Source organism: Streptopelia decaocto (assembly GCF_964273445.1).
Source record: "Streptopelia decaocto genome assembly, chromosome: 1".
Classification (NCBI taxonomy): domain Eukaryota; kingdom Metazoa; phylum Chordata; class Aves; order Columbiformes; family Columbidae; genus Streptopelia; species Streptopelia decaocto.
The window spans coordinates 74,218,327-74,243,135 of NC_138663.1; the positions used below are offsets into that span (position 1 = coordinate 74,218,327).

At 37.8% G+C, this 24,809-nt stretch overlaps 1 protein-coding gene across 1 annotated transcript in view; it reads left to right on the forward strand.

The window, feature by feature from the left end:
• The window catches only part of SHISAL1 (shisa like 1), an 82,110-nt gene that overhangs the window by 29,266 nt on the left and 28,035 nt on the right, over positions 1–24,809 (forward strand). The window contains exons 2-3 of the mRNA XM_082066504.1: positions 10,263–10,361; positions 18,827–19,040. Of these exons, the coding sequence (XP_081922630.1) occupies positions 10,295–10,361; positions 18,827–19,040 (281 nt within the window). The 5' untranslated portion in view covers positions 10,263–10,294. The remainder of the gene's footprint in view (positions 1–10,262; positions 10,362–18,826; positions 19,041–24,809) is intronic.

Below are 24,809 nucleotides of genomic sequence, written 5' to 3' on the forward strand. Positions count from 1 at the left end.
TGTGCCAGGTCACCCCAGGTGACTACCTGGTCCATTTAATTTCTCATAAACCTTGTTGCTGTCAGCACTAAGGTTATATCAACACTACTCTGTAGTATAAAGACAGCTGAGCTGGTCCTAGGTGAACCAACTTAAATACTGAAAGCAACCTATATTTCTTCACAGGATAGATGAGCCTACACATGTAGGTCTGCACTAGGACAACTGGTATGCTTTCAGTTCACATTTAGAACTGGCTTGCAGTGCACATTAAGATGTTTTCCTTAGGAAAGTTGAAATAATACTGCTGAAACACTTGTAGTGCAGACCCATCTATGTCAGATAAGGTACACATTTTGTTGGCATAGTAGAATAGTCCTACTGAGGAAAAAAAGATAATAGCATTTTTGCTAGTTTAACCACAACTGTCAGCTTCTTCCAGTACTGCTCTATTAATCAGGGCTTTCCTGACTTTGCTAGCTGTGCCAGCAAAATTAGCTGGTTTTCCCATTGCAATGTGTACTGGTTTTAAAATACGTTAAATAGCCTGGTGACATTTTTGAACAGGAACAAAAGTTATTATTTCAATACTCACTGTCCAGAAGAACATTTTGGAGCTTTTTAGAAAGTATTGGCTCCAGTACTGTAAGACAGGGCATCGTTAAGGTAATAACTGTTCAAGGATTGATGCCTAGTAGTTAGCCAGAGTTGAAGTACAACTTGGTACCCATACAGGCACTTGAAATGTTTGTTTAGATTGTAAAGGAATGGATTAGTAATTAATATTTGTAAAAGGAAACATCCTTTCTAAAGTTGATGGAAAGAGCAAAAAAGTATCCATGGGAATTCTTAATTCCTTTTAATTTAACATGTTTAAATTTATCCTTTTTATGAGTCCACTTTAACTTTTGCTTAACTTCTCATATTTTTTCACTTCTGAGCAAAATAATTTTTGAAACTGTTACCAATATGCTTAGGTATAGATAATGATTAATGATGTTCAAGAATATGAGAATGAAATACAATTTAGATGTCAACAGATTTTTCATAAGAATGTTTGTTTTTCAGAAAAGGCCATTTTAAAATGAAAATGTATCAAAAGTGTTCTCATAGAGACTATAGGTAGTTCTTAATTTCTGTATATAGGTACAGCTGACAACATATTGGTGAAACCAAAAATTTACTCACTAATTTTTCACTAAATAGATTGTTGATATATTACTTTTTTTCTCAAATGGATAATGAAAATACACTAATGAGGTTTACTACCATATTTATAGATACACTTATTCTCAGGTTTTAGAGCTGTGCTTTAATATAGAGTTGAGCAATATTTGTCTGTCTAGCAAATTTGGGAAACTTTTAAAACATGCCTGTTATAAAACCGCTAATCTTAACTAACATTTTATTTCTCAGTAATGTCTTTAAAATTACATGGACAAACTGTTTCCAATAAACTAGTAGAATTTACATTATTTAAGAATTGTAATATTTAAAATTAAAGTACATTTGCTCTGGTTCTGTACTGAAAGTAGCTCAAAAACACAAGCTTAAGTTTCCCTAAAGAAGTGATCTGCATTTCTTAAAAGCTGAAATAAGTTGATTAACAATCAAGATTTATAATCACTTTAAAATTAATCCTATCTTGCTCTCAAGCTCTTTTAGGAAATCATTTCAAAACTGTGTCTATTCCCTTATCAGTCCTACCTCATGGGAGACCAAGAGCATTCATAAGTTCAGAGTCACAATTCAGTTGTTTCAGATTACTTTGCTCCATGGATAGATTAGGTTTGATACTTTCATCTTCCTAGATTTATTTATTATTTCATTTATGAAGCACTAGTTTCAGCTCATACAACTGGCTAATCTTAGAAGCTGATTGCACAAAATCACTCAGCTGCCTTGTTTGACTCAATTATCCAGGTATACATAGAATCATTCCAGTTGGAAGAGACCCTCAAGATCATCAAGTCCAACCATAACCTAAATCTGGCACTAAACCATGTCCCTAAGAACCTCATCTATATGCCTTTTAAAAACTTCCAGGGATGTTGACTCCACCACTTCTCTGGACAGCTTGTTCCAGTGTTTCACAAGCCATGAAGAATTTTTTCCTAATATCCAATCTGATCCTCCCCTGGTGCAACTTGAGGCCATTTTCTCTTGTCCTATCACTTGCTACTTGAGAGAAGAGACCAACATCCTCCATGCTACAACTTCCTTTCAGGGAGTTGTAGACAGCAATGAGGTCTCCCCTCAGCCTCCTTTTCTCCAGGTTAAACAGCCCCAGTTCCCTCAGCTGCTGCTCATCCAATTTGTGCTCCAGAACCTTCACCGGCTTTGTTGCCTTTCTCTGAACTCTCTCCAGCACCTCAACGTCTTTCTTGTAGTGAGGGGCCCAAAAGTGAACACAGCATTCAAGGTGGGGCCTCACCAGTGCTGAATACAGTGGCACAATCACTGCCCTAGTCCTGCTGGCCACGCTATTCCTGGTACAAGCCAGAATGCTGTTGGTGTCTTTGGCCACCTGGGCACACTGTTGGCTCATATTCAGCTGGTTATCAATCAACACCCCCAGATCCCTTTCTACCAGGCAGCTTTCCAGGCACTCTTCCCTGAGCCTGTAGCACTGCCTGGGGTTGTTATGACCCAAGTGCAGGACCTGGCACTTGGCCTTGTTAAACCACATACAAGTGGCCTCAGCCCAATGATCCAGCTGATCCAGATCCCTCTGTATGGCCTTCCTACTCTCCAACAGATCAGCACCCCCAGCCAGTTTAGTGTCATCTGCAAATGAAAGTTTAGTTCATTAAAAATAAGGTCTCTAGATGACTCCAACAAATCTTTGTCAGCTGCCTACACTCATGCTGATACAGTAGCTACAGATGAGAATATATGAATATTTCAGTCTCTTAGCAAAACTAAGTGTTGTTCAGAGATTTAGGAAAGATTGCACATCTTGGCTGCAGAAGGACTTTTGCTCATGAAAAGTGAGAAAGTTGCTGCTAACTTGTAGCTGAAGTTAGTTATGTGTCAGTAAATCATCACAACTATAGCTGTTATTTTAAAATAGCTGACTATCTCCACAAAGGAATTTAGTTATTTTTCCCCAAAGTGAGATTGAATGTATACAGTGAAGAGCCAGTTGTAGGACAGACAAAGATGTAAAATTTCCTGACCCTTATCAGCAATGAATCCAGAAAACCAAATATTTATCCTACCAAATGCAAATACAGAAATAATTCCGTCAAGAAGTTGATTAGCTGAAGTTTATTTGCCCTACGGCTATGTTATAGCAATGTCTCTAGTTTTGCTATGGAGTCAGTGAGGAATTTGGCTGTTAATAAAGATTTTGTGCTATCTTAGGGAAGATTCTCACTAGCTACATTTTGTGGTCTAAAGGTCTGAATGTAGCACTGATTCTCTAAAATTGATTTTCTTATAATACAATAATTCTTTAATTTCTGTGTCAGATTCTACTGCATAGTATACTGCCTAGTCAGGGTGGGAACTGCTAAAATCCATTTCCAACTTGCACACGGATGATGTCTCTCTTGTCATGTAGGTGTAGAACAGATCGCAATGGCTGACTAAATGTGTTGGTGAAAGGGGAAAGGGGTAAAAGAGGCAGGTGATGAATGAGCAGCTTTGACAGTTGACAGATGTAGCATGTACAGGTTTCTTGGCCTTGTTCTATTAATAACAGCTATAGACTGCTTGAAGTTCAGAAGATGGTCTTCAGGCTGTACTTAATTGCTTTATTTTTTAGAACTCGTGCATGTTGTTTCTTCATAACTGTTTGGGAATAGCTAGGGGAAATAACAAGCATGGGTGGGGTAAATAAAACAAAGTAGTTAATATTTTCAATTTTATAAAATAAGAGGGAAGAATTTAATTACTAAGTTAGTGTTATATAAATTTTCTAGTCTTTAGCAATACCAAAACCCTAACTGCAATGCTTTATCTGCAGTTGTGTAGAGACTCACACAGGCTTAACTTCAAGCATATGTGTAATAAGATGTTTTTAGGGAGAAGACACTGTGTAATGTTAATGCTGCACTATAATCCAAGTGGTTTTCTACCAGCAGTTCCTTTTCATAGGTTGTTTCACTCATTTCAAATAAGACAACTGTCAACTGAAAACTAGAATCCATTTTTTGTAAATATTTTCTTGAGATTATTGCAGTGTGAAACCACATGTTTTCTTCATAATCAGGTTTGCTTTCATGCCAGTTACACTGCTGCCTTTGTAATAAGACTATAATTTCATTGTAATAGCATTCATGAACTCATACTAGATACATTTTTAAGCCTATTTTAACATGAGAAGTGAACAAAGCTGGACTATCAGTTAGGTTTGGATCACAGCCTTCTCCTTTCCATCTAATTTTAAACAGCTTTCTTAACAATTGTCTCAGCCACATTATTCATTCCCTCACTGGTGCCAGTGTTGTCTGTTGTCTACAGATGAGCAAACAGTTTGAGAGGAGGCCACATCCCTGCTGGTGATCCTTCTTGTCCCAATAATGTAAGAAGTGCAGCAAAGCTATTATGTATCTGGGGTCGGTGAGGGTCCATTAGGAGACTGGGAAAAAAGAGATTCTGTAAATCAGAGCTTTTCTAGGTATCATTTAATGATAACTGTGGAAGATAACCATGTCCCAAGAGAATGGAGGAAAAAGTGGAGGCCATCCCATCACTGCAATTGTTGCTGTGGCATGATTTGCCAGGGCCAGGTCACTGGTACTAAGACTGGAAGGCCTGCTGGACATTAGTGTGAAAAGAGGGAGTCATCCTTAATTACATCGCGTGCGGTGGTATGTTTTTACCTATATAGTTATGTCTGTATGTAGATGTACCTGTCTTGGTATAACAGTGGTACACCTCTGTGTGTTTTGATTAACTGTGAGGATTAGCAGAAGCTCTGTGGCTCTCTGCGCTTTTGTAATGCTGTAATTTTATTTACTTTAGAAGAGTTGGCAGCTATTGGGGTATTTACTAGGACCTTCTGGGCAGTAAGAAAATACAAGCAACTGAAACTAAAGTTACACACTGTTGAGGGTTTTGATTGCGGGGTGACAATAAAACCCTGGCAAATGTATTGTTAACCTCCTCTCCCCCACCTTCCCCCTTTTGCCCATCCTTCTACCCCCTTCCCACTAAGAACAGGCTATTGGGAGGGAAAGAAGGACAGAGAGAAGAGAGTTTGAAAAATTAAAAATGTTTTACTAATGCTACTGATAAGAATAGAGAAAATAATACAAAATATACAAAACCAATCTTGAAAGTCTCAGCAACTGCAGAGCCAGCACCTGAAGTCCTGGACTGGACTCTGCAGCCAACCGGAGCTGGATTCAGTCTGTCACTAGGCCTGAGTTTGCAGGGATGACTAGCAAGGTCCTCTCCTAATGTCGGCCATAAGGAAAAGGGAGAAAAAGAGAAAAGGAAAAAGGGACGAGATCCTCATGATCTCCCACTTTTATATGAAGTATTCACATGAATGGAATGTTATACACAGTTGGTCAGTTTCTTGGTCACCTGTTTCTCGTTGCCCCTCTCGCGAGATGTCCATCCATGCTTATCAATAACTTTGCATTCCATTGCTATGTTTACCAAAACATGTATCTGGTTCTCCAGGAAAATGCAGCTAATATAAAAGCTTTAGCTGACAGGCAAATTCACTAAAAGAGAAACTTGTTTTTTAACAAAACCAGGACACACGCACAACCTTGCCACGAAGTGTAAGATATAAGAGGAGATATATTAAATACGTTTTTTAAGGAAGGATTGTAAGAAGTAGAAGTTATTAGCCTAAGAAAAAACTAAGTGAAGATATTATAGCACTTTTTGTATGTGTTAAGACTGATGCAAAGCGAGATGTAACCAGTGTATCTGTAGGTAAATTGTTCTCCTGCTCTACTGATTGTAGGATGGGCTTGAATCAAAACAAAGGAGCTGCGAGTAAGACATTGTAAAACCTTTCTAGCCGTGAAGTTTGCCTGAGAAGGCTGGAAAACTCCTCTGGTGGTGGACATTCTGTGAACTTCTACTAAGAATGGTTTAGATGTTCTTAATCCTGTGATAGAAAGATGGAATAAGTGATCTCTTGAATTGCCTTATTTTCTGTTATTCTATACAGAGAGCTAAGTTGTGAGGCAGTGCTGATGTATTTAATAAATTCTCTTGCTAGCTCCTTTTGTTCCTCCTAATAACCAAAAAATGCAAAATGTGCAATGTTTTTCAAACATCTCTTCTAAACATAGCTTTTCTTTTCCTTCAGAGTGAGGGGAAAATTATTTCTACACAGAAATCTTGCCACATGAAATAGTTATTTCTCTTGGCAATGTTTCTTTCCAATGAGTCACTGATTCCCTTCAAGAAAAGGCAGCTAGATAAAACTATAATGATAAGCAAAGCAATGTATGTAGCAGCAGAGTAAGAGCTAAAATATCATGGTGTGTAAGTAAAAAGTAAAATTTGATGTAATGATCTGTCTGTCTGGTTGCTGCACCTAAAGTCCATGGTGAGGAGGGAGGTTAAATGCAAATGAGTTGAGTTTCTGTACTGATGGTGAGATTAGAAGTTACAATGCAATTGCAGGCTCTTTGTTGGCAGACACAAAAAGCCACCCACCTGTTGTGTCTCATGTTAAGGTCTGTTCTCCTTGCTTATGACATTACAGCACATTTCCTTTGGATGTTGCTCTCTTGAATCATTCACTTTTGCATCTTCCGCAATGGAAAGCAATATCCTAACATAATCCTTACTCTGAAAATAAGATAGCAAAGCACTTTAAAAACATGAGTAAGGACCATTTCTTCTTTTTTATAGTAGACATGTTGAAACACAGAGTGAAAAACTGTGATTCCTCAACTGTTTCTTTAGTCTACTTTGTGAGGTAGCTGCAGAGATACTTGTGATTTTTAGCAGAAGGAAGTGATGTGAAGCTGGGAATCTCAAAGGATGTGGGAAAGGATGAACATTCTCCTTCCCACCACAGTGACCAAAAATAAGCTTAGAATAGTGCATTAAAAATTAAAACCAGTGTATTAGACTACACTTCTAATTGCTGATTTACACAACTAGAAAGAAAAACTAATCTCTTAGCTTCCAGGCAGTCAGATTTTATTTAAACAAACAAAACTACAACCAAGAGTATCTTTCTTCTTTCCTTCAAATGTAGTTCCCTAATTTTAAAGTGCCCTGTCAGTCTTGACTAATAATGATTCTAAAAAAGATACTCAGCTAGATCACTGCTAATTACTGTGTTTTCATCACCTCTATTCTGTGGCATAGCAGTAGGAAATATTTGGTATGATCTAGGCACTTTCTTTTAGCCTGCCACCTGTTTTCCTGACCATCTCTTTCACCTAGCTGATTGAACTCTAATAGCTCTGACATCCTCATATTTCACTAAATATGACTGCTTTAGTCAGACAACAGCATGTAAAAAGCAAACAAATAACATTTCAAAATAATCAAGTAATGAATAGTTAGTTGTATCTCTATCCTCCTAAAAATAGTCATATTCAGTTTAATCATCACTGAAGCAGTAGTTATAAAATCTGAATGTTTCCCTATCATCACAAATATGTAGGCACGTATACATACACGTGTATTCTGTCACTCTCCTGGCCTTTGATGTGTGGCTCTAATGTTCTTGTCCCTTGCTCTGGTCTTCCCAGCTGGCATTTAATAAAATAGAAGCATCACAAGACTTGGATTAAAATGCCAATTTCATTGTTGCCAGTTCTGTTGGATGTAATTGAATAGATCTTCCCCCTGGAAAAGCTTCTAGATTTCTACATTCAGTACAGACTCAAAAATTACCAATAAGGCTGCATGTACTCAATTACTATCAAGACTGTACTTTTTCATAAAATATGCATCTTATTTCCAATCTGAGTTAGTCTTCCATAACTGATATGCTGTCCTGTTTTTTTGCATCATTCTCACTGCCTGGTCAAATTGCATGCTACTGTTTTACAGAAATCTACTATATTATTACTGTCTTTAAGCTACCTTTGCCAACAAAAACACTGAGAGAAATAAAATTTACCATAAGCCCACAATGATATGCAATAATTATATTACTTTCCTAAATTATTTATTAATTGGATTTTGTATTAACCATTCCATTAATTTCTTCTAGATCCGCATCACACTCACAATCTTGTAATTACCTGGATTATCTAATTTACTTCTAAAAATGTCCTTAAGTTTCTTTAGGTTCTCTGAAAGATGCCATAGTTTCCCAGAAAACTGAAAAAATTTTATATATAGGTCCCCCAGTCAGCTTTGCTAACATAACTGGATAGAAATTACACAGAATTACAAATATCAAATTATGAACCTTATTATCAACTCACTAATGTCATCCTAAATCATTCTTGATATGGAAATATTTAATAATCTTCACAATACCAAACATCTGTCTCTTCCCAGATACACAACAGAAGTGCTTATTTATCTTATTTTTAAATTAAATGTTACTAAACCCCAGATTTCCCTCTATTAATGAATCAACTATCAAAATTCCTGCAGCTTTGTTTTACTCAGGAAAAATCTTATTCCTTTTATTCCTAACAATATTGGTAAGAGCTTGTCCTTTTTATGTTTTTCTTTATTAACCTCCTACATTCTTAACCTCTGGTTTATATTCAATGTTATTCCTTCTTACACAATTCTAACATTGAGTCTGCTTGGTGCTTTAATTAATACGATATTCCTTCTGAAAAAAGGTGGTATCTTTTTCAAACAGGATTGAAACTTAGAGAAATATTCTTAATTAGCATTCAAATTTTCTGCAGTTTTTGTCCTCATGGTGTTATGGTTTCTAATTGTTGTCCCCTTGGAAGAACTGACTTAAGAACTGACTTATTTTAAGCCTACAAATACAGTTGTTTGGATGTTAATCATGCTTCCAGATAACAGTATAAACTGTCATGATTTCTTGTACAAAATTTACCACTGATTTTTACCTTTATGATCTGGTGTGTTTTGTTTTTTTTTTTTTCACTTACTTAGAGAATCTACTTGTACTGGATGCACCATTTTTTGTCAGTGAAAAATTCCCCTCCCCTTTTGTTACATGCAGGCACAATTGTTTCAGGATTTTAATTTCATCCGGTAGATTACAGTAGACACCTATCTGGTATTTATATGATACAGCACTGATTTCTTAAACGTTTGGCATCATGTTGCTCTTGAGCTGTCAGAAACAACAGTGTAATTTTTGACATAAAGTGCCATTTTCCTTTCTTTTTTCCAAGTTGCTTCCAATTTTAACAACCCAAGAATTAAACTCACCCCACCAGCTTTCAGCAGCACCACCTAGGCTTTCTGGTTTATAGCACAAGCTCCCAGTGTTGTTGTACAAGCCAAAAATTACTTTTTTATTATCTCTAATGTCAATGTGAGTTCAGGATGCTGAAGACCTTTTATGTCCAGTGTTGGTCTGCATTAGCAACAACAACAGGGTAGGGTACCAGACATTCCTGCTGATGTTGTGGATGACACTTGCATTAGGAAAGAGCCTCTGTTAGAGCTGTAGAATTTGCAGCTGGTGACGTTTGAGTCCATATGGATATAAGATGCATTTGGACTCACCCTGTTATGGGCCTGTTTTGCAAAAAAAAAACTAGGATATCCTTTTTATGATGAGTGTCAGCCAAACTGCATATCTCACTCTCATTTCTAGGAAAACAAGAAATAATAATCCCATTAAATGCTCTGATTCTAATGAAACAACGGGGGTTTTTTTTAAATGTTTCCAACCATCTCAGTTGATTGACCCACTTTCTGAACGACTGCACCCTCTAATGGGGTAAAACAGATTGACTTTCAAAGCAGACCATTTATTTTTATATTGTTTATATCCTTCTAGTCCTTAAAAGCTTAATACAACAGCCCATTCTTGTGACAGTAAAACAAGCATAGTTTTGCTGAAAGTAAATTACAGGGAATGTGTGAATATCCAATAAAGACTTTACATGATTCATCTCTACTCTGGCTTAATGAAAAGTATGTAAATAGCTGTGTATGTTCATGGTGAAATGAGAAAGGAATTTTAATGAAATCGTGGAAAGGAAAATTTATTTCACTTCTAAGTCCAGAAAAAAAAAATGTTTTGTTTTTGTTTTTTGGGATTTTTTTGTGTGTGTTTTTTCTTATTGTGTGAAGCCATCTCATTTTTACCAAAGCTTTGTGGGTAAGTAAAAGTTTGAACAATGAAAATGTGATGAAACAGACACTTAACCATGATGTTGCATCTTGTCAAACAGGTAATTCTCTAATGGACCAATGAAAGCCAACGATGACAAGTTGTGGTCAACATTCCTTGAATGTGCTGATGGTTCTGCTTTCATTACTCTTGTCAGCAGGTAACTTTTATACTTCAAATTTATCTTTCACTGATGTGTGCCCCAGGGAAAATCTAATTGCAGTTTAATACTGGGTTCCTGCAAAAAAGATCAGATGATTGTTAATTAAGTAATAAATACATAAAGCGTCTTTGTATTTAAGAAATGAAAGCTGGACTTTGAAATGCAGTTGAAAATTCTGTTTAAAATGAAAAGATGATGGGATGCTGACATGGTAAAGCAGGCTGAAAATATAAAAGAAACAAAGCTACTGTTTAGATACGCTATTTTTTCAACTCATCTAGATGAAAAAAGCAAGCTCTACACCACCATAGAATCTAGTCATTTCGCTAAATAACAATCTATTGGAAACAGAGCAAGTCATGTTGCAATTGTGTATTTTTGTATGTGCACATGAGTACGTAAGCACATGAAGGACTGAACTTGGAAATTCAGCTATTCTTGAGATGAATACATGTTAGATATAATGTAACTTGTCTTACATGTATTTAAAAGAAAAATGCATTACATCATGGTATGCAAACATTGTTATTTTCCTGAATCTAAATAATTCACTGGACCAGGGAGTGGTTCCAAAGATTTTTGTCCTGATGCTTGGTATATCTACCCTAGATATTTGCTATTAGCACACAGAAAGGATTTGTGCAGAAATCTGTCAGCTGTTAGATGGAGAATTAGTCAAATGCTGTGATTATTAGTTGCATTCATTCTTCAGGAGTTATCTATGACATTAAGGTTTTCTGTAATGATGAATGAATACTAAAAAAAACAAAGGGTTCTTAGTCCAGGTAGATTTGATCCTATGAGTTTTTAACTCTCAGTACAACCTCTTTTGTCCTCCATACTTGAAGTGCTTTTTAATCCAAACAGATTTTTTTTTTTTTACATCACTGATCCTTATTCCCTGGTACTGCATCATATCCCTAAACAACATACTTAAAACTTTACCAGGCATTATCTATCTTAAAGTATCCTTGTGCTCCAGTAAGAGTAGTTACTACTCTGTCTGCCTAATGTTTATAATATTTAGTCTTAGATCCTCATCAGTTAGTTCAAGTGTGTTTTGTTGCCCACAGTCTCATTGCTTGTTTTCAAGTGTTCAAGTTGATTCTTGCTAATGATAGTTCATTATTTAGCTGTAGCTGGCACAGTCCCCTTGCTAGCAAAGTTTTAACATTATCAACTAGACTACTTCTCTGCCTGATCTTAAAACTTTCCTTTAGAGTCCTTCCACTGATATCCCTATGTACGGTGCTGCATCCCTAGTTATGTCACTGCCCTCCTCCCATGTGCTAGCATCAGGCACAGGGCTTCTAGCAGCTTCTTTGTTGTTTTCTGGTTTAAAGTCATGTCAGAAAGCTATGTCCCTGATGGATGAATGAAACAAATTATTTGAGACTTCAGTGAATGTATCTCAGTGGTCAAACATCATAAAACTTTTCCAGCTGCTCCAGTCTTTTCTGTTGTTTTTTGTTAAGTTTTTATATCTTTATCACTCTTTACAGGGGACTTCTACTAGAGACTTACTGATATCCCACTTTCCCAACCATATAAAATAGAAACATCTTTGTTCCAGTTGACTGGGACACTGGAATTACACCATGTGTGCCAATAGAAGTAGTCAGCCACTGTTGCCTATACACACTTACTCTCTCAAATCCAAAGATAAAGCAAGTGTTCTGATATTTTTTTTTTCTCTTAGAAGAAAAATACTGCCCCTGAAATACAGCATTTTTATTTGAAACTAATTATGTATAGCTTTTACTTCTTCCATAATTTATCTATTAACATCACAAACTATTATCTTTGTAAATATGTTCCTTAACTTCTGTTGCTCCTTGGCTATTAGTATTTTATTATCTGACATCAGTTATTAGCATGTAGAGTACAGGCTTAATTTGAAATCATCACAAGTCTTTCATGCCAGCCTAACTCTGCTCCTCGGGGAATTTTACTACTGGCATCTGTAGGAGTGGTTTTAGGTCATTGCTAATTCACACATATTTTACAGGATTAAATTTGTTAGTTATTATTTTGCAACCAGCATGAAGTTTTTTTGTTTTGTTCTGTGTTTTTTTTAATTGAAGAGAGGTCAGCTTCCATAAAGGAAAACTACTGGCTTTATGCAGTCAAAATGACAAGGGGGGGAAAAAGGATGCTGCTGTCACTGGAATGACATGAACATCATCTTTAAACAGAGCTGAAATGAAAATCTAATGGCAAGACTCCTTTTGAGTTCCTTAGATTTACAGACTTCTGTCTGAGAGATTATGCTTTGCTTCCAAATCTTTGATATACCAAGATTTACAATCTTAATACTAAATTTCTAAAATCTTTATACATGGTTGAAAACTGCTCTTAACAATTGGAAGCTTAACTTTCACTGGCTCCAGAGGAAGAATGAAAGTAAGGGCACAAGTAACAGAAACATTCCCAGAGCAGCTGCTTTCAGAGCCTGGTCTTCGTTGTCTCAGAAAAGGAGAGAAGCAGCTACAGTGGCAGTGGAGCAAAGGTGTGATGAGATACTGAGGTCATGGCTCAGTGTGAGGATGAAGTTTGGCAGCATTAGTTGTGTGGTCAGGAAATAGATGCTGTTGCCTAACATGGGCAAAATGCTCTTGCATTAGAGACAACGCTGAAAAGAAGGGCTTCAGTTCAAAGTAGCTGGGCTATGGCACCTTTTAAGAAAAAAAAAAATGGATTGAGAATACTGAAACTTAGGGCTGATTTTATGTAGTCATGCTAGTCATGCTTTCAGACCACCTTAATTCTTAGATTTAATTTCCAGCATTTGAATTGAAACACATTTATAAAATCAGGGATGACAGCAAGGCTTACATTAGAAGCAAAAATTGTCAGATTATTTGCACGTTACAGTATATTTTTTTCTTGAAAGTAGGAAATGAACATCCCTATAGCAAAATTATCAGAGGATCTCAAATGATTGGCATCATACTAAGTAAAATGCATACATGAGAATATTTCTGTGGATCCATATGGAAAGCTTATAAACACCAGACATTCTGAAAGCCTTGGGACTTAAAAAAAATTAGTAGCTAGATTAAAAAGTTAATCAGCATTACACAAATCTCTAACTGTGAATAGGTAGAGAATAACAGAATATTCTCCTCTCAAAATTAGGAAGAACAGAGACAGGAACATCTGTATTGCTTACCTGTTCAGTAATGCTTTTCAAAAATAATATTAGAATATGCACATGCAACTCCACCTCAGAAACAGCTGCCATCTTTGCAACACACAACTTAAGAGCATTTCAGGTACAATACTTTTATCCAAAGTATTTCTGTAGAAATAAGACTCTTTAATCCTCAGGACATAACCAGGGTTATTGTCAGGGAAAATACTTAAAAAAAAATTCACTTTGTTTATTACAAATGTGATTTTCAGAGAAGCAAAGACAACAAGTAAAATTACAGAGATTACAATAAACTGATAAAGTTTTTCCACTGTGTACTAGGTCTGGCTGGGATGGGGTTAATTTTCTTCACAGCATTCCATATGGTGCTGTCTTTTAGACTGGTGATCAAAACAGTGTTGGTAACATGCCAGTATTTTAGCTATTGCTGTACAGCCCTTACACAGGGTCAAGGCCACCTGTATTTCTGATTGAGCACCCCAGCCAGGAAGCTGGGGGTAGGCAAGAGCCTGGCAGGGGACATGGCTGGAACAGCAGACCTGAGCTACCCAAAATGATATTCCATGCCATATAATGGCATTCTCAGTAATGAAATTGGGGTGGAAGTTTGTTCAAAAATTGCTTGGGGACTGGCTGGGCATAAAAACCCCAGACAGCGCTACAGGCTCAGGGAAGAGTGCCTGGAAAGCTGCCTGGTAGAAAGGGATCTGGGGGTGTTCACTGACAGCTGGCTGAACGTGAGCCAGCAGTGTGCCCAGCTGGCCAAAAACACCAACAGCATCTTGGTGTGTATCAGGAATAGTGTGGCCAGCAGGACTAGAGAAATGATTGTGCCACTGAACTCTGCAATTGTGAGGCCCCACCTTGAATGCTGTGTTCAGTTTTGGGCCCCTCACTACAGTAAAGACATCCAGGTGCTGGAGAGAGTTCAGAGAAGCACAACGAAGCTGGTGAGGGGCCTGGAGCACAAGTCTGATGAGGGGCGGCTGAGGGAACTGGGGCTTTTCAGCCTGGAGAAAAGGAGGCTGAGGGGAAACCTCATTGCTGTCTACAACTTCCTGAAAGGAGGTTGTAGCATAGAGGGTGTTCGTCTCTTCTCTCAAGTAGCAAGTGATAGGACAAGAGAAAATGGCCTCAAGTTGCACCAGGGGAGGAGATATTAGGAAACACTTACTCACGCCAAGGGTTTTGAAGCACTGGAACAGGCTGACCAGGGAAGTGGTGGAGTCACCATGCCTGGAGGTGTTTAAAAGGCATTTAGACAAGGTTCTTAGGGACATGGTTTAGTGCTAGAGTTAGGTTAGGTTATGGTTATGGTTGAACTTGTAGATCCTGAGGGTCTCTTCCAACTGAAATGATTCTGTGATTCTTTCAGTCTGCCAGTGAGTGATTGCTTTAGCATCACTTGTGGGTTGTTGTTGTTTGGTTTTTTTTTTTCTTACTCATTTATTAAAAGGTCTTTATCTCAACCCATGAATTTTCTTTCTTTGCCCTTCTGAATCTCTCACCTATCCCACTGGGAGGGGGAGTGAACAAGCAGTTTTGTGGTGTTGAGCTGCCTACCAGGGTTAACCCACCACACACTGACTACCAAATTCAGACTGTAATTCAATCATCATGTTATGCTCTTATTTGTGCTTTTATTTTAATCACTAACACACATTTTACTATTTAAGGATTTGTTTAGGACTACATTTTATTACAGACATCACTCCTCCTCTGACCTGATGTTATCTTCATTCTCCATTCTGTAGTCATCCCTCCCCCAGTTTTCATCCCCAAAGAAGTTTGGGATTTGTTTTCCTCTTAAAATGGGAAAAGAACCCATATAGGGATCAGAGGGCACTTTCACATGTGCTCTTAGGTAAACCACTTTGTAGTGACAAGGAAGCTAAACTTCTCAGGGTCCTATAGCCCTGTAGTGGGGCTATACTACAGTGCAATGTCTCTCTCAGAGCACTGAATAATTTCAGAAGTATGGAAATATTCAATTGCTTATGAAATATAAAGCACTAGTTTTAACTTTTATAACTTGCACTAGATGAATGTACAAGTCAGATATAACCTTGCAGGCTGCAGTTCATTGTAGTAGCTTAACACAGACGTAATTCATCTAAGCTAAGTTGTAATAATAACATACAAAAAATGACACTTTTGCTATCCTGTTATTTGCAAAGCTAGTTACAGCAATAAATATCTTCCATTAAAATGTCCCAAACTTGAAACCACTATCTATACTGAGGCCTTCAAAAATTACTAACCTGTAAGTAGTTGTAATAACATAACTTTTAAAAGGAAAAACAAGTCAATATATCTTCAGCCATAAAAGGCATTATACCTGCATTTTGAAAAAACAACTATTCTGCTGATAATGCATGATAAACAAAATTTTTGTTACACTCTGAGCCTTTGCAAGTAACAAAGAAGAAAATTTTGCTTCCTAGGAGCAGCTGATATAATCAAAGTACAGATATTCCAACTAAGAAGGAGTAAGACAAGATGGCTAAAAAGTGGGAACTGTCAAACTGATCAGTTCAGTTCAGTTATATTTTCTCCATGGCTGCAACTGAAGAAGCACATGCATTAAGCCATCTAATTCTGATTAAAAAATCTGTAGGTTCAGTGAAAGTTATCCTTCAGCTGCATAGGGAGAACAATGCACAAGCTGGGGAGAAAAGCCCAGAACACAAATTTTCAGAACATAAGTAATGCCTAAAAGAGAAGAATGGAATGACATTTTTCTTGCTAGAGAGTTTATTGCACAGCTTTTTTGATACAGCACATACATATATTCCTTTGAAGCACCTGAGGCTGGCCATTTATCAGAGGGGGAATAGGTAGATAGATGGATGCTCTTCTGCTGGATACTGTAAATAAAAATACCATGGATAAACATCACTGTTGGAAGTGCAGTGCTGCACTATGAAGGCTCCCCCTTCACTGGCATTTATGTGGTCCACTAATAAGGCTTACTTCCCATTTGTTGGAATCAGGGATGGACTCACCTTTTCTAGTAGTAATAATGACCAGTACAACTACACACATTGTAATGCATGTAATGCACCCTTGCAAGTCGATATCAAACACTTAGAGACTTTTATTAGTGCCTAACCATGTACATCTAATGCCATTTGACTTGGCCAAGATCATCCATGTGTACACCAGACCTACAAGAGACTTGCAACTCCTCCACTGAAAGCTGGATATACCAGACAGAACAGCCTAGGGAAGTTTTAGGTGGTACTGGAGACCTGTATTAAGTAACTGAATGAGGCTCCTGTTCTTGTTAGAAATCAAATAATTAGTTAAAAGTTCTATTTGAAGGTCTGTTTGTGAATTTCTCCCATGCCATGTCTCTTCCCTTATTTTCTAAATGTAACTTTTCCCAAAACAAATGATACATAGTTAAAACTAAAATTAGGACGGGACAGGTTACAACCTCAGCAAGTTCCCTGTTCATGGGGAAGTGGGAGAAGTGACTGATAGACCACAGAGTTGTTGCTACTCAGGGACCTGGACAGGCTGGAGAAATGGGCTCACAGGAACCCCGTGAAGATCAACAAGGGGAAGTGCCAAGGCCTGTACCTTCCTGGGGAGGAGCAGCCTCAGGCACCAGTATGTGCTGGGGGCCAGCTGGCTGGAAAGCTCTTTACCTTTGTGGCTGCATTAGTAGGAGTGCTGTCAGTAGGTCGAGAGAGGTGATCCTTCCTCTCAGCACTGGTGAGACCACAGCTGGAGGGCTGTGTCCGTTTCTGGGCTTCTCAGTACAAGAGGGAGATGAAGCTACTGGAGAGAGTTCAGGAAAGGGCTTTATTAATTGGTGTAACCTTATGAAGTGCAGCTACCCACAGCATTGTTGTGCCTCTGTTCTCTAAGCAGAGTCAAAGTGTTTCACTGCTAAGAGTGTTCAGACTCTTGACTTCTACATTTCACTTTCCTTAGAGCGTAAAGCCTTTGGGGGTTCATGTAGTTTTACATGATGCCTGCTATAATACAAACTATAAATCATTTAAAATGTTGGCAGGATGTGGAGCCAAATATTGGCTGTAGGTTTTTTTTCTTAACAGACTTTTCAGATGAACCAGAAATTCGTGTGCAGTTGCCTATCACTGTCCTGGAAGGGATCTATACCCTGCTCCTCTGCATGGTTTATTAGCTCAGGAGAACTAAGATGATTGCACAGCTTCCAAGTCAGAGCTGTCTGCAACTTGTAGGCTTAAAGCACAGTCAGAGAGTTTGCATCTGCTCACAGTTTTACCATGTACATGTAACCACTGTGTGCCTGTCACCACACAACAGTCAGCCTCAAGTCTGCATTCAAACAATATATATGGAGAGCATCGCCCTTTCTTTCTCCCTCTCTCTCTCCCCTTTCTTTCTCCCTCTCTCTCTCCCCTTTCTTTCTCCCTCTCTCTCTCCCCTTTCTTTCTCCCTCTCTCTCTCCCCTTTCTTTCTCCCTCTCTCTCTCCCCTTTCTTTCTCCCTCTCTCTCTCCCCTTTCTTTCTCCCTCTCTCTCTCCCCTTTCTTTCTCCCTCTCTCTCTCCCCTTTCTTTCTCCCTCTCTCTCTCCCCTTCCTTTCTCCCTCTCTCTCTCCCCTTCCTTTCTCCCTCTCTCTCTCCCCTTCCTTTCTCCCTCTCATTTATTTTTTTTTATTCCCCTCAGGAAAAGTGAAGGTGAAATCAGTGTGACATATTCCTGTAAAAATGTTCTCAGAGATGTAATAAACACATTACATGATAATTTAATAAAGAAATGTAAGAACTCCCAGGAATAGCTGTATTTCTATTAATTCTATCTATTTCAAATTCAAAGCTGTTCAGATCTGTTATACTGTTTTGTAATTAGTTTCTGGAAGAATTAATCCTTATCAATTAATGACCTTTACAGTAGAGAAGATACTTTTCTGTCAAGAACAGTGACTTTAAATTGAGTGCCATCCAACAAGTCACCCCAGGAAAACCAAATGTGAACATAATTGGGTCGTTATGGATATCCATATATTTGTAACAGCAGTATGAAAATGCTTCCCTAAATATTTTTGTGCTTCCTCACATGGAGGGCATTTCTTCTCTTCTATTAAAAGAAATAATATTAATCAGAAACATAGTAACAATAAAAGTCAAAATACAAGAGGCCAAATATAGAAATCTTTTAGTGATAAATGTTATGATGTTGAAAGTTCTGAAATATTAATGTTTTTTCAGAAATCAAACAACAATTGTTTAAGCTTAACCAATGAAAATTATAGTTCATAACATACAGATAACACAAGTGACTCACAAAGCCAATATTGTTCTTTGTTTTACAGTGTTGTCTGCACATTTTCGGGTCTGTGAGCCATATACGGACTACAAAGGTCGCTACCACTTTGGTTTTCACTGCCCCCGTCTTTCTGACAATAAATCTTACATCTTTTGCTGTCACCATAACAACACAGTATTTAAATACTGCTGCAATGAGACAGAATTTCAGACTGTTATGCAGATGAACTTAACAGGGAACGCAGATGGATATATGCATAAGTAAGTAAATGAGTTTTAAAGTACTCTTCACCAAACTCTTCCTGGTCTAATAACATAGTCTAAGGTGTACTTAATGGTGGAAGCAATTAGCACAATTGCACATACAGAGAAACATTACTAGAAGGTTTTTGCTGTTAGCGAACTCCTAAAAGAAAGGAAATTTCAGCTTTTCTTTCTTTGCTTTGACATGAACTATAAACATTGCTAAGAGAGCATGTATGTAAAAGTTTCAGATAAATGTAACAAATATAAAGTTACACATAAAAGTTACAAAAGTCTCTCTCCTGATCCCAGTCTGATCTAAATTATGTTTAAATGTGTATCAGTAAAAATAAACCTCAAAGCTGTCTGTAGGGGAGAGAAGGAGTGAGCTGACATTTCCCATATCAACACAAATGTACTATTTTGAATCTCTCATGTTTTGAACATAAATCTCTTGTAATCACTGACCTTGGAGAACAGAATGTATTTGCTTATACACCAACATTGTGTGGTCTCCTTACCCTGGGATACTCCCATGTACTGCTGGGGCCTGTCCTCTCAGGTAATTGTCAATAACTTTTCTTCTAAAGAGCCAATAAGTAGCACATAGAGCTTTGTTACCATTTACCTATTTACAACAACAAAATCTTCACCTGTGATCTGTCCCCTATTAGTATTTGATATTGTGGCCACACTCATTTGCTGCAATTTCTCTGGGTGCAGATGATGATGTTCAGCTGATATAAACCCCCAAGGTCAAATTCTGATCTTTCTGCTTCCCCCTGCCATTTTATTTTGGCATCCAGCCCTTCCAGGCCAAGGAAGGGGCAGATTAAAGACAACTGAAATTCCAGTCTATTGATTTTTATTTACAACATGGTTTTTAGCATTTTCTTCCATGGTGCAAAAGTCAGTTGTTGTGTTGTCATTCATTCCTATGGAAGCAGGTGTAAGTCTGCTAGGAGACTATGGTGCTGAAATACTGATAGTGGCTCTTTTAACTGCATCCAGCAGCAGACAGTTTATGGACTCAGCAAACTCTTGTCTTCCTTAACAACCACCCGTCATACAGCTCTGCCCAGAGAAGTTTGAATCTTGCATAGATGTAGAAGTTGCATTCTCTAACTTTATGGGCATTAAAGTGACAGTCACCTAGTATGAAGAAATCTGTGTACTGTGTAGTGTAAAAGAAAGATAAAATAGACTCTACTACTATAAAATCAATGTGCACCTATACTGTCTTGTTACTGCATGTGCAGCTGTGGCCTTGAGGTGAAATTTCCTTGCCCTGGCCTTGTAGTGCTTCTGTGAACACCAGGAGAATATATCACACAGAACACTGGGGACACACTTCAAGCCTAACAGGCCCATGAAAGGCCACCCATTTTCTCCACCATTTGTGCAATCTGGACAACCTAGAAAGTGGTAGCACCCTCACCTGGGACTTCCCAGCTCTGCCAATGTACGTGTCTCTAGGTAACCTGATGGAGTTTATACCATAGCGTCATCATGTGTCCCAGTGCCCCTATGCAAGGCATACTCTACGTACACTCCATGGTAAAAGTAGGATGTGCTCCTCATTTATTTACTGGGATGACCATGCTACCACAGCAGGAATTAAATGTCTGCCTGAAGAGAGGCCCTCACAGGACTCTCAGTACAGAAGGGCTATGCATGTAGTCACAAAGACAGGAACAGTGATGAAACAAGAGTCTCAAGAGTGGACTAGTGTGGCTATTTCCCCCACACTTTTCCAGTTCTCTGTTTTGCACACAGCGAATTTGCTTTAATTCTTCCTTTACTGTTCCATAAACCCAGCACCAACACTGCTGAGCAGCCCAGTCTGCCTAACAGGCAGCTTCATCACAGAGTCTGGGATGCTACTGGCAAATTGTAATTCAGCCAAGTAGCAAGCCAGCGCTTCAGGCTTTTTCCAGTGTCTCAGCAGCTACTCTGTAAAGCCATGGCTAAAGCTCACCAAGGTAAGGCCCTTCTGTTCTTCCTTTCACCAACAATCAGCCATTTTCCAAAGCAGACATGCACAAAGAACAGGCACAGTCTGACTGCAAAATACGCCCTGGGATGTAGAACATTTCTCTGCCTCCTGCATTCGCTGCATGTCCACTCACATCTGTATGTGTACACACGTGTGCTATGTGCTGATCTTTTGCCAAGGTATGCAAAATCATGCTAAATACAATAAAAAGCTTCTGGAGATGTAGCTTAGAGAAATGCAAGAGTGGCACCGGTATTGCCTTTTTGTAACTTCCTGATACATCACTTTCAATAAATCAGTTAGGGCCAGGAAAATGAAGAGGTGCTAAGTTTCCACTTAAAACTCCACCAATGTAGTGAGATCGGGAGAGAGATCTTCCCACCCTGGGCTCACTGAGGTCATTAGAAAACCTCTTGATAACGTCCGTATTGTGGAGGGGCAGAAAGAGTGAAGCCTAGATGTCTACATTAAAACTATTGTAAAAAGCACCTTATTTAACACAGTCTGATTTTATTTAACATATTCAATAATTTAACTTTATTTGGATTCTCATTCATCCAGGGTTCACTTTACAATAACAAAATCAGCTCTTTGTTTAGATCTAATTTCACACACCACTGAAAAAGTTTCTGATGAAACCTGTTGTACTGTGGCTGGGGAGGATGATTTAGGATATGGGAACAGCAATGAACTGAAAAAAAAAAGGATTATACTTTTCAGGGAAGAGTGATTCAATATTATTATTTGATTTATTTCAATATTCTTAATTGGTCTATTTCCCCCCCAGCCATTCTTGTGATCATCAAAACAAATTTCTTGGTTTATAATACAGTTGAGGGGAAAAAATTAGTGATTTGTAACTTCTTTGTCATGACACAGCTGAAAAAAATGCATTTGTCTTATATAGTCACACAATATAGCAAAGTTTATTTACGTTTTTGCTGTTACTATAACTAAAGATCCCTATGTTTTGATAAGTGCAGAATGCTAGGCTATTATATCTTTGCAATCATGCAGATTAATTGGTCTGTAATATTTTTGAACGTGAGCAATTCATTTAGTATTGAAAATAGAAATACCAGTGATGTTTAACAGACAAGAGAAATTCTGCCACCCAAAGTATTTTTCTGTAAAACTTTCTCTAATAAGTTGTTTAACTGTTCTTAAAAAGTAGTGTTCACTTGAATCTAGTATTCATGCACTCTTTGGTTTTCTATTATGCATATTTTGGTGGATTATTAGCAGTAGTACTATGCTGGGGGTCCTTTATCTGATACTGGAACTGTGTTATGGCACTCTGTAATGCATCCATGTTTTTCCTTATCTCTTATTCCATGTTTTTCCTTATCTCTTATTCCAGTTTTTCAGGGCTGAATGGCTTTTGCATGCCATGCTACAACATTGCACCAAAAGCAACACGAGGGTAGAATAATACTATCTTTCTCTATGTGCAGCATGTCCCCTGCAGAGCTGGCATTTGCTTAAAGATCTCCAAGAACGTCATATTTACAATAAAGGAAAAAAAAAATGTCAATTCTGCTACCAACTGTTGCAAAAAGATGTAATTTAGCTGGGAAGACCTCTTAGATACTACAGTAACAGATTCCACAGGAAAACACAAGATTGGGCAAAGGCCTTGAGATGATAGTAAAGACAAAATAGGAAAATCTAAAATGTCTATGCAAAAACTACACAGATTTCCTCAGTGTTAGAAGTACCAAGGCATTTGCCAAGGGTGTCAGCTTGTGTTTCCTGGGGGCAACACTTAAAAAGTGTTACTACTGCAAGTAACAGCCCCTTTTAAGGAGAATAGGCAAATAAACAGTTTCCATGGCCATCTGCCCACATTTAAGCTCTGCAGCTGTAGAATTCTGCTGCAATTGTTTTGATTTGTTGTTTTTTTTAAGCCTGAATTCCCAAATGAATTATTTTCTGCTCATGTGCTGCACATAAAAAACAACAAACTCTTCTAAAAAAAATATAGCCTTGTCCTAACCTGCTTGTCATCTATCTCAAAAAGTTAATGAATTAGATGGAAGGAATCGTATGGGTAAGAATGATACTTTAAAAAACAAACAAACAAACAAACAAAAACAAAAACCTGTCTTCATTTGTGTGTAGGGATGTTAGATAAATCTAAGCAGGATTCTGTAGATGGACTAGGAGGAGATGGACGATAGAAGTATTTCTTCTTCTCAGAGAGCCCAATTCAAGGCTCCCTGAAGTCAAAGCAGATCTTTCAATTTACACAAGTGGGCTTCATATCAAGGCTATATGATGTATACATCATATTTCTATAGAAGACAAAGTATCTTAAAATAATGAGGCACTAAGCTTTTCTGATAGGTCTGTGAATTATCCTGTTTCACAGAGAAGGTAAAAGGAAATTGTCATGTAACTTTTACTCCAGATTTCGCTTTCGTTTTTGTGTGCCAGCAGCAGCAGAGAACTGGGCATCATGGCTTTTGAAGTAACTTTCAGTGTTATATTGATAAACCTCGTGTTGAACCTAAACAGAAAGCTCCAAAATGACTGATTGGAAGGGGCAAGAGCACTAGAAGGGCAGGGCGAGGTTTCCAGCTGGCAAAGGGGAGGGGAGACACAACCACACCAAAAGAACTTATACTTGATTGTCCCTGTGAAGGAACAAACACTTATAATTTGAACCTTGGTAGAGTCAAAGCAAGTCCTAGGAGTTTTTTTATTCCCATTTTTTTTCTATGCCTCTGGCCTTACTGTTATTCAGTGCAAGTAAGATTGTTTATTTTCTAATTAAGACATCATCTTAATTTGTAGGGAAGTTTTAATTTTTACTACAAGTAGTAGCCATCAGCAAAATCAATATTTTCTGCTATCTTAATAGTCTGAGAAACAGAAAACATCAAAGCGTGGAATTTCCCTTTATGTACAAAACATACTACTTATTAATTTTGCTTGTGCTGTTTCACAAGGCCCTTTTGATAGTGCTGTTGTCCTACTGTCTGTTAAAATAAAGCAATCTTTCATTTTTGTACTTGTGAGAAACAGATGTTATTCAGAAGGAGCAGATGGATAACTCACATATGGCATGATTAATAAATTGTTGCTTTAAATTGGATCACTCAAAATAGCTCTAAATTTCAGTAACCAAAATTTTGACAGGTGAAACTGAATACCTAAAATACAAACAAATTATTTTGAGTTAACTATAAGAAGTGTTCCTACCCTCATGTTGCCAAAACAAAAATAACATGTTTTTTAATATTTCCATTCTTACTATTGATCAAATACAGCTCACCTATGTGTAAAATGGATCCTGTTGGCATCAGTGATGGAGAACAAGATTTGTTACAGTGGATTTCTTCCTGGTTTTTCCAGCCTATGCTTCCCTTTTATTTATATTAGCAGAAAATAGAAGAGTTTACCCCAATAGGAATAAATCCACTGAAAGCCAAGAGTAGCACTGCTGAGAAGCCTGGATTAACCAGACCCTGTTATATTTTCAAGTGCCTGGACTGCAAAGATCTTACTGCATTACAAAGGTCTACACACTGTTGTGTGAAGTTAGGCAGACGTGTAAGTCTTCAGTAGAGCCAAGACTCTTGAGTTAAGAGCTTTCAGAAGCAACATATTTTGCCTACTTCTAATCCTCATGGAGATTTACTGAACTTTTTTGAAAATCCTGGGCTTGCATAGTCTAAAGTTACACAGGAAGGGACCTGTTAACATGTCTGGCCTTCCTCTAGTTACTTAACAGTTATTTGCTATAGAACCTCACTTAATCTAAGTGTACTGGAAAAATAATTCCCTGG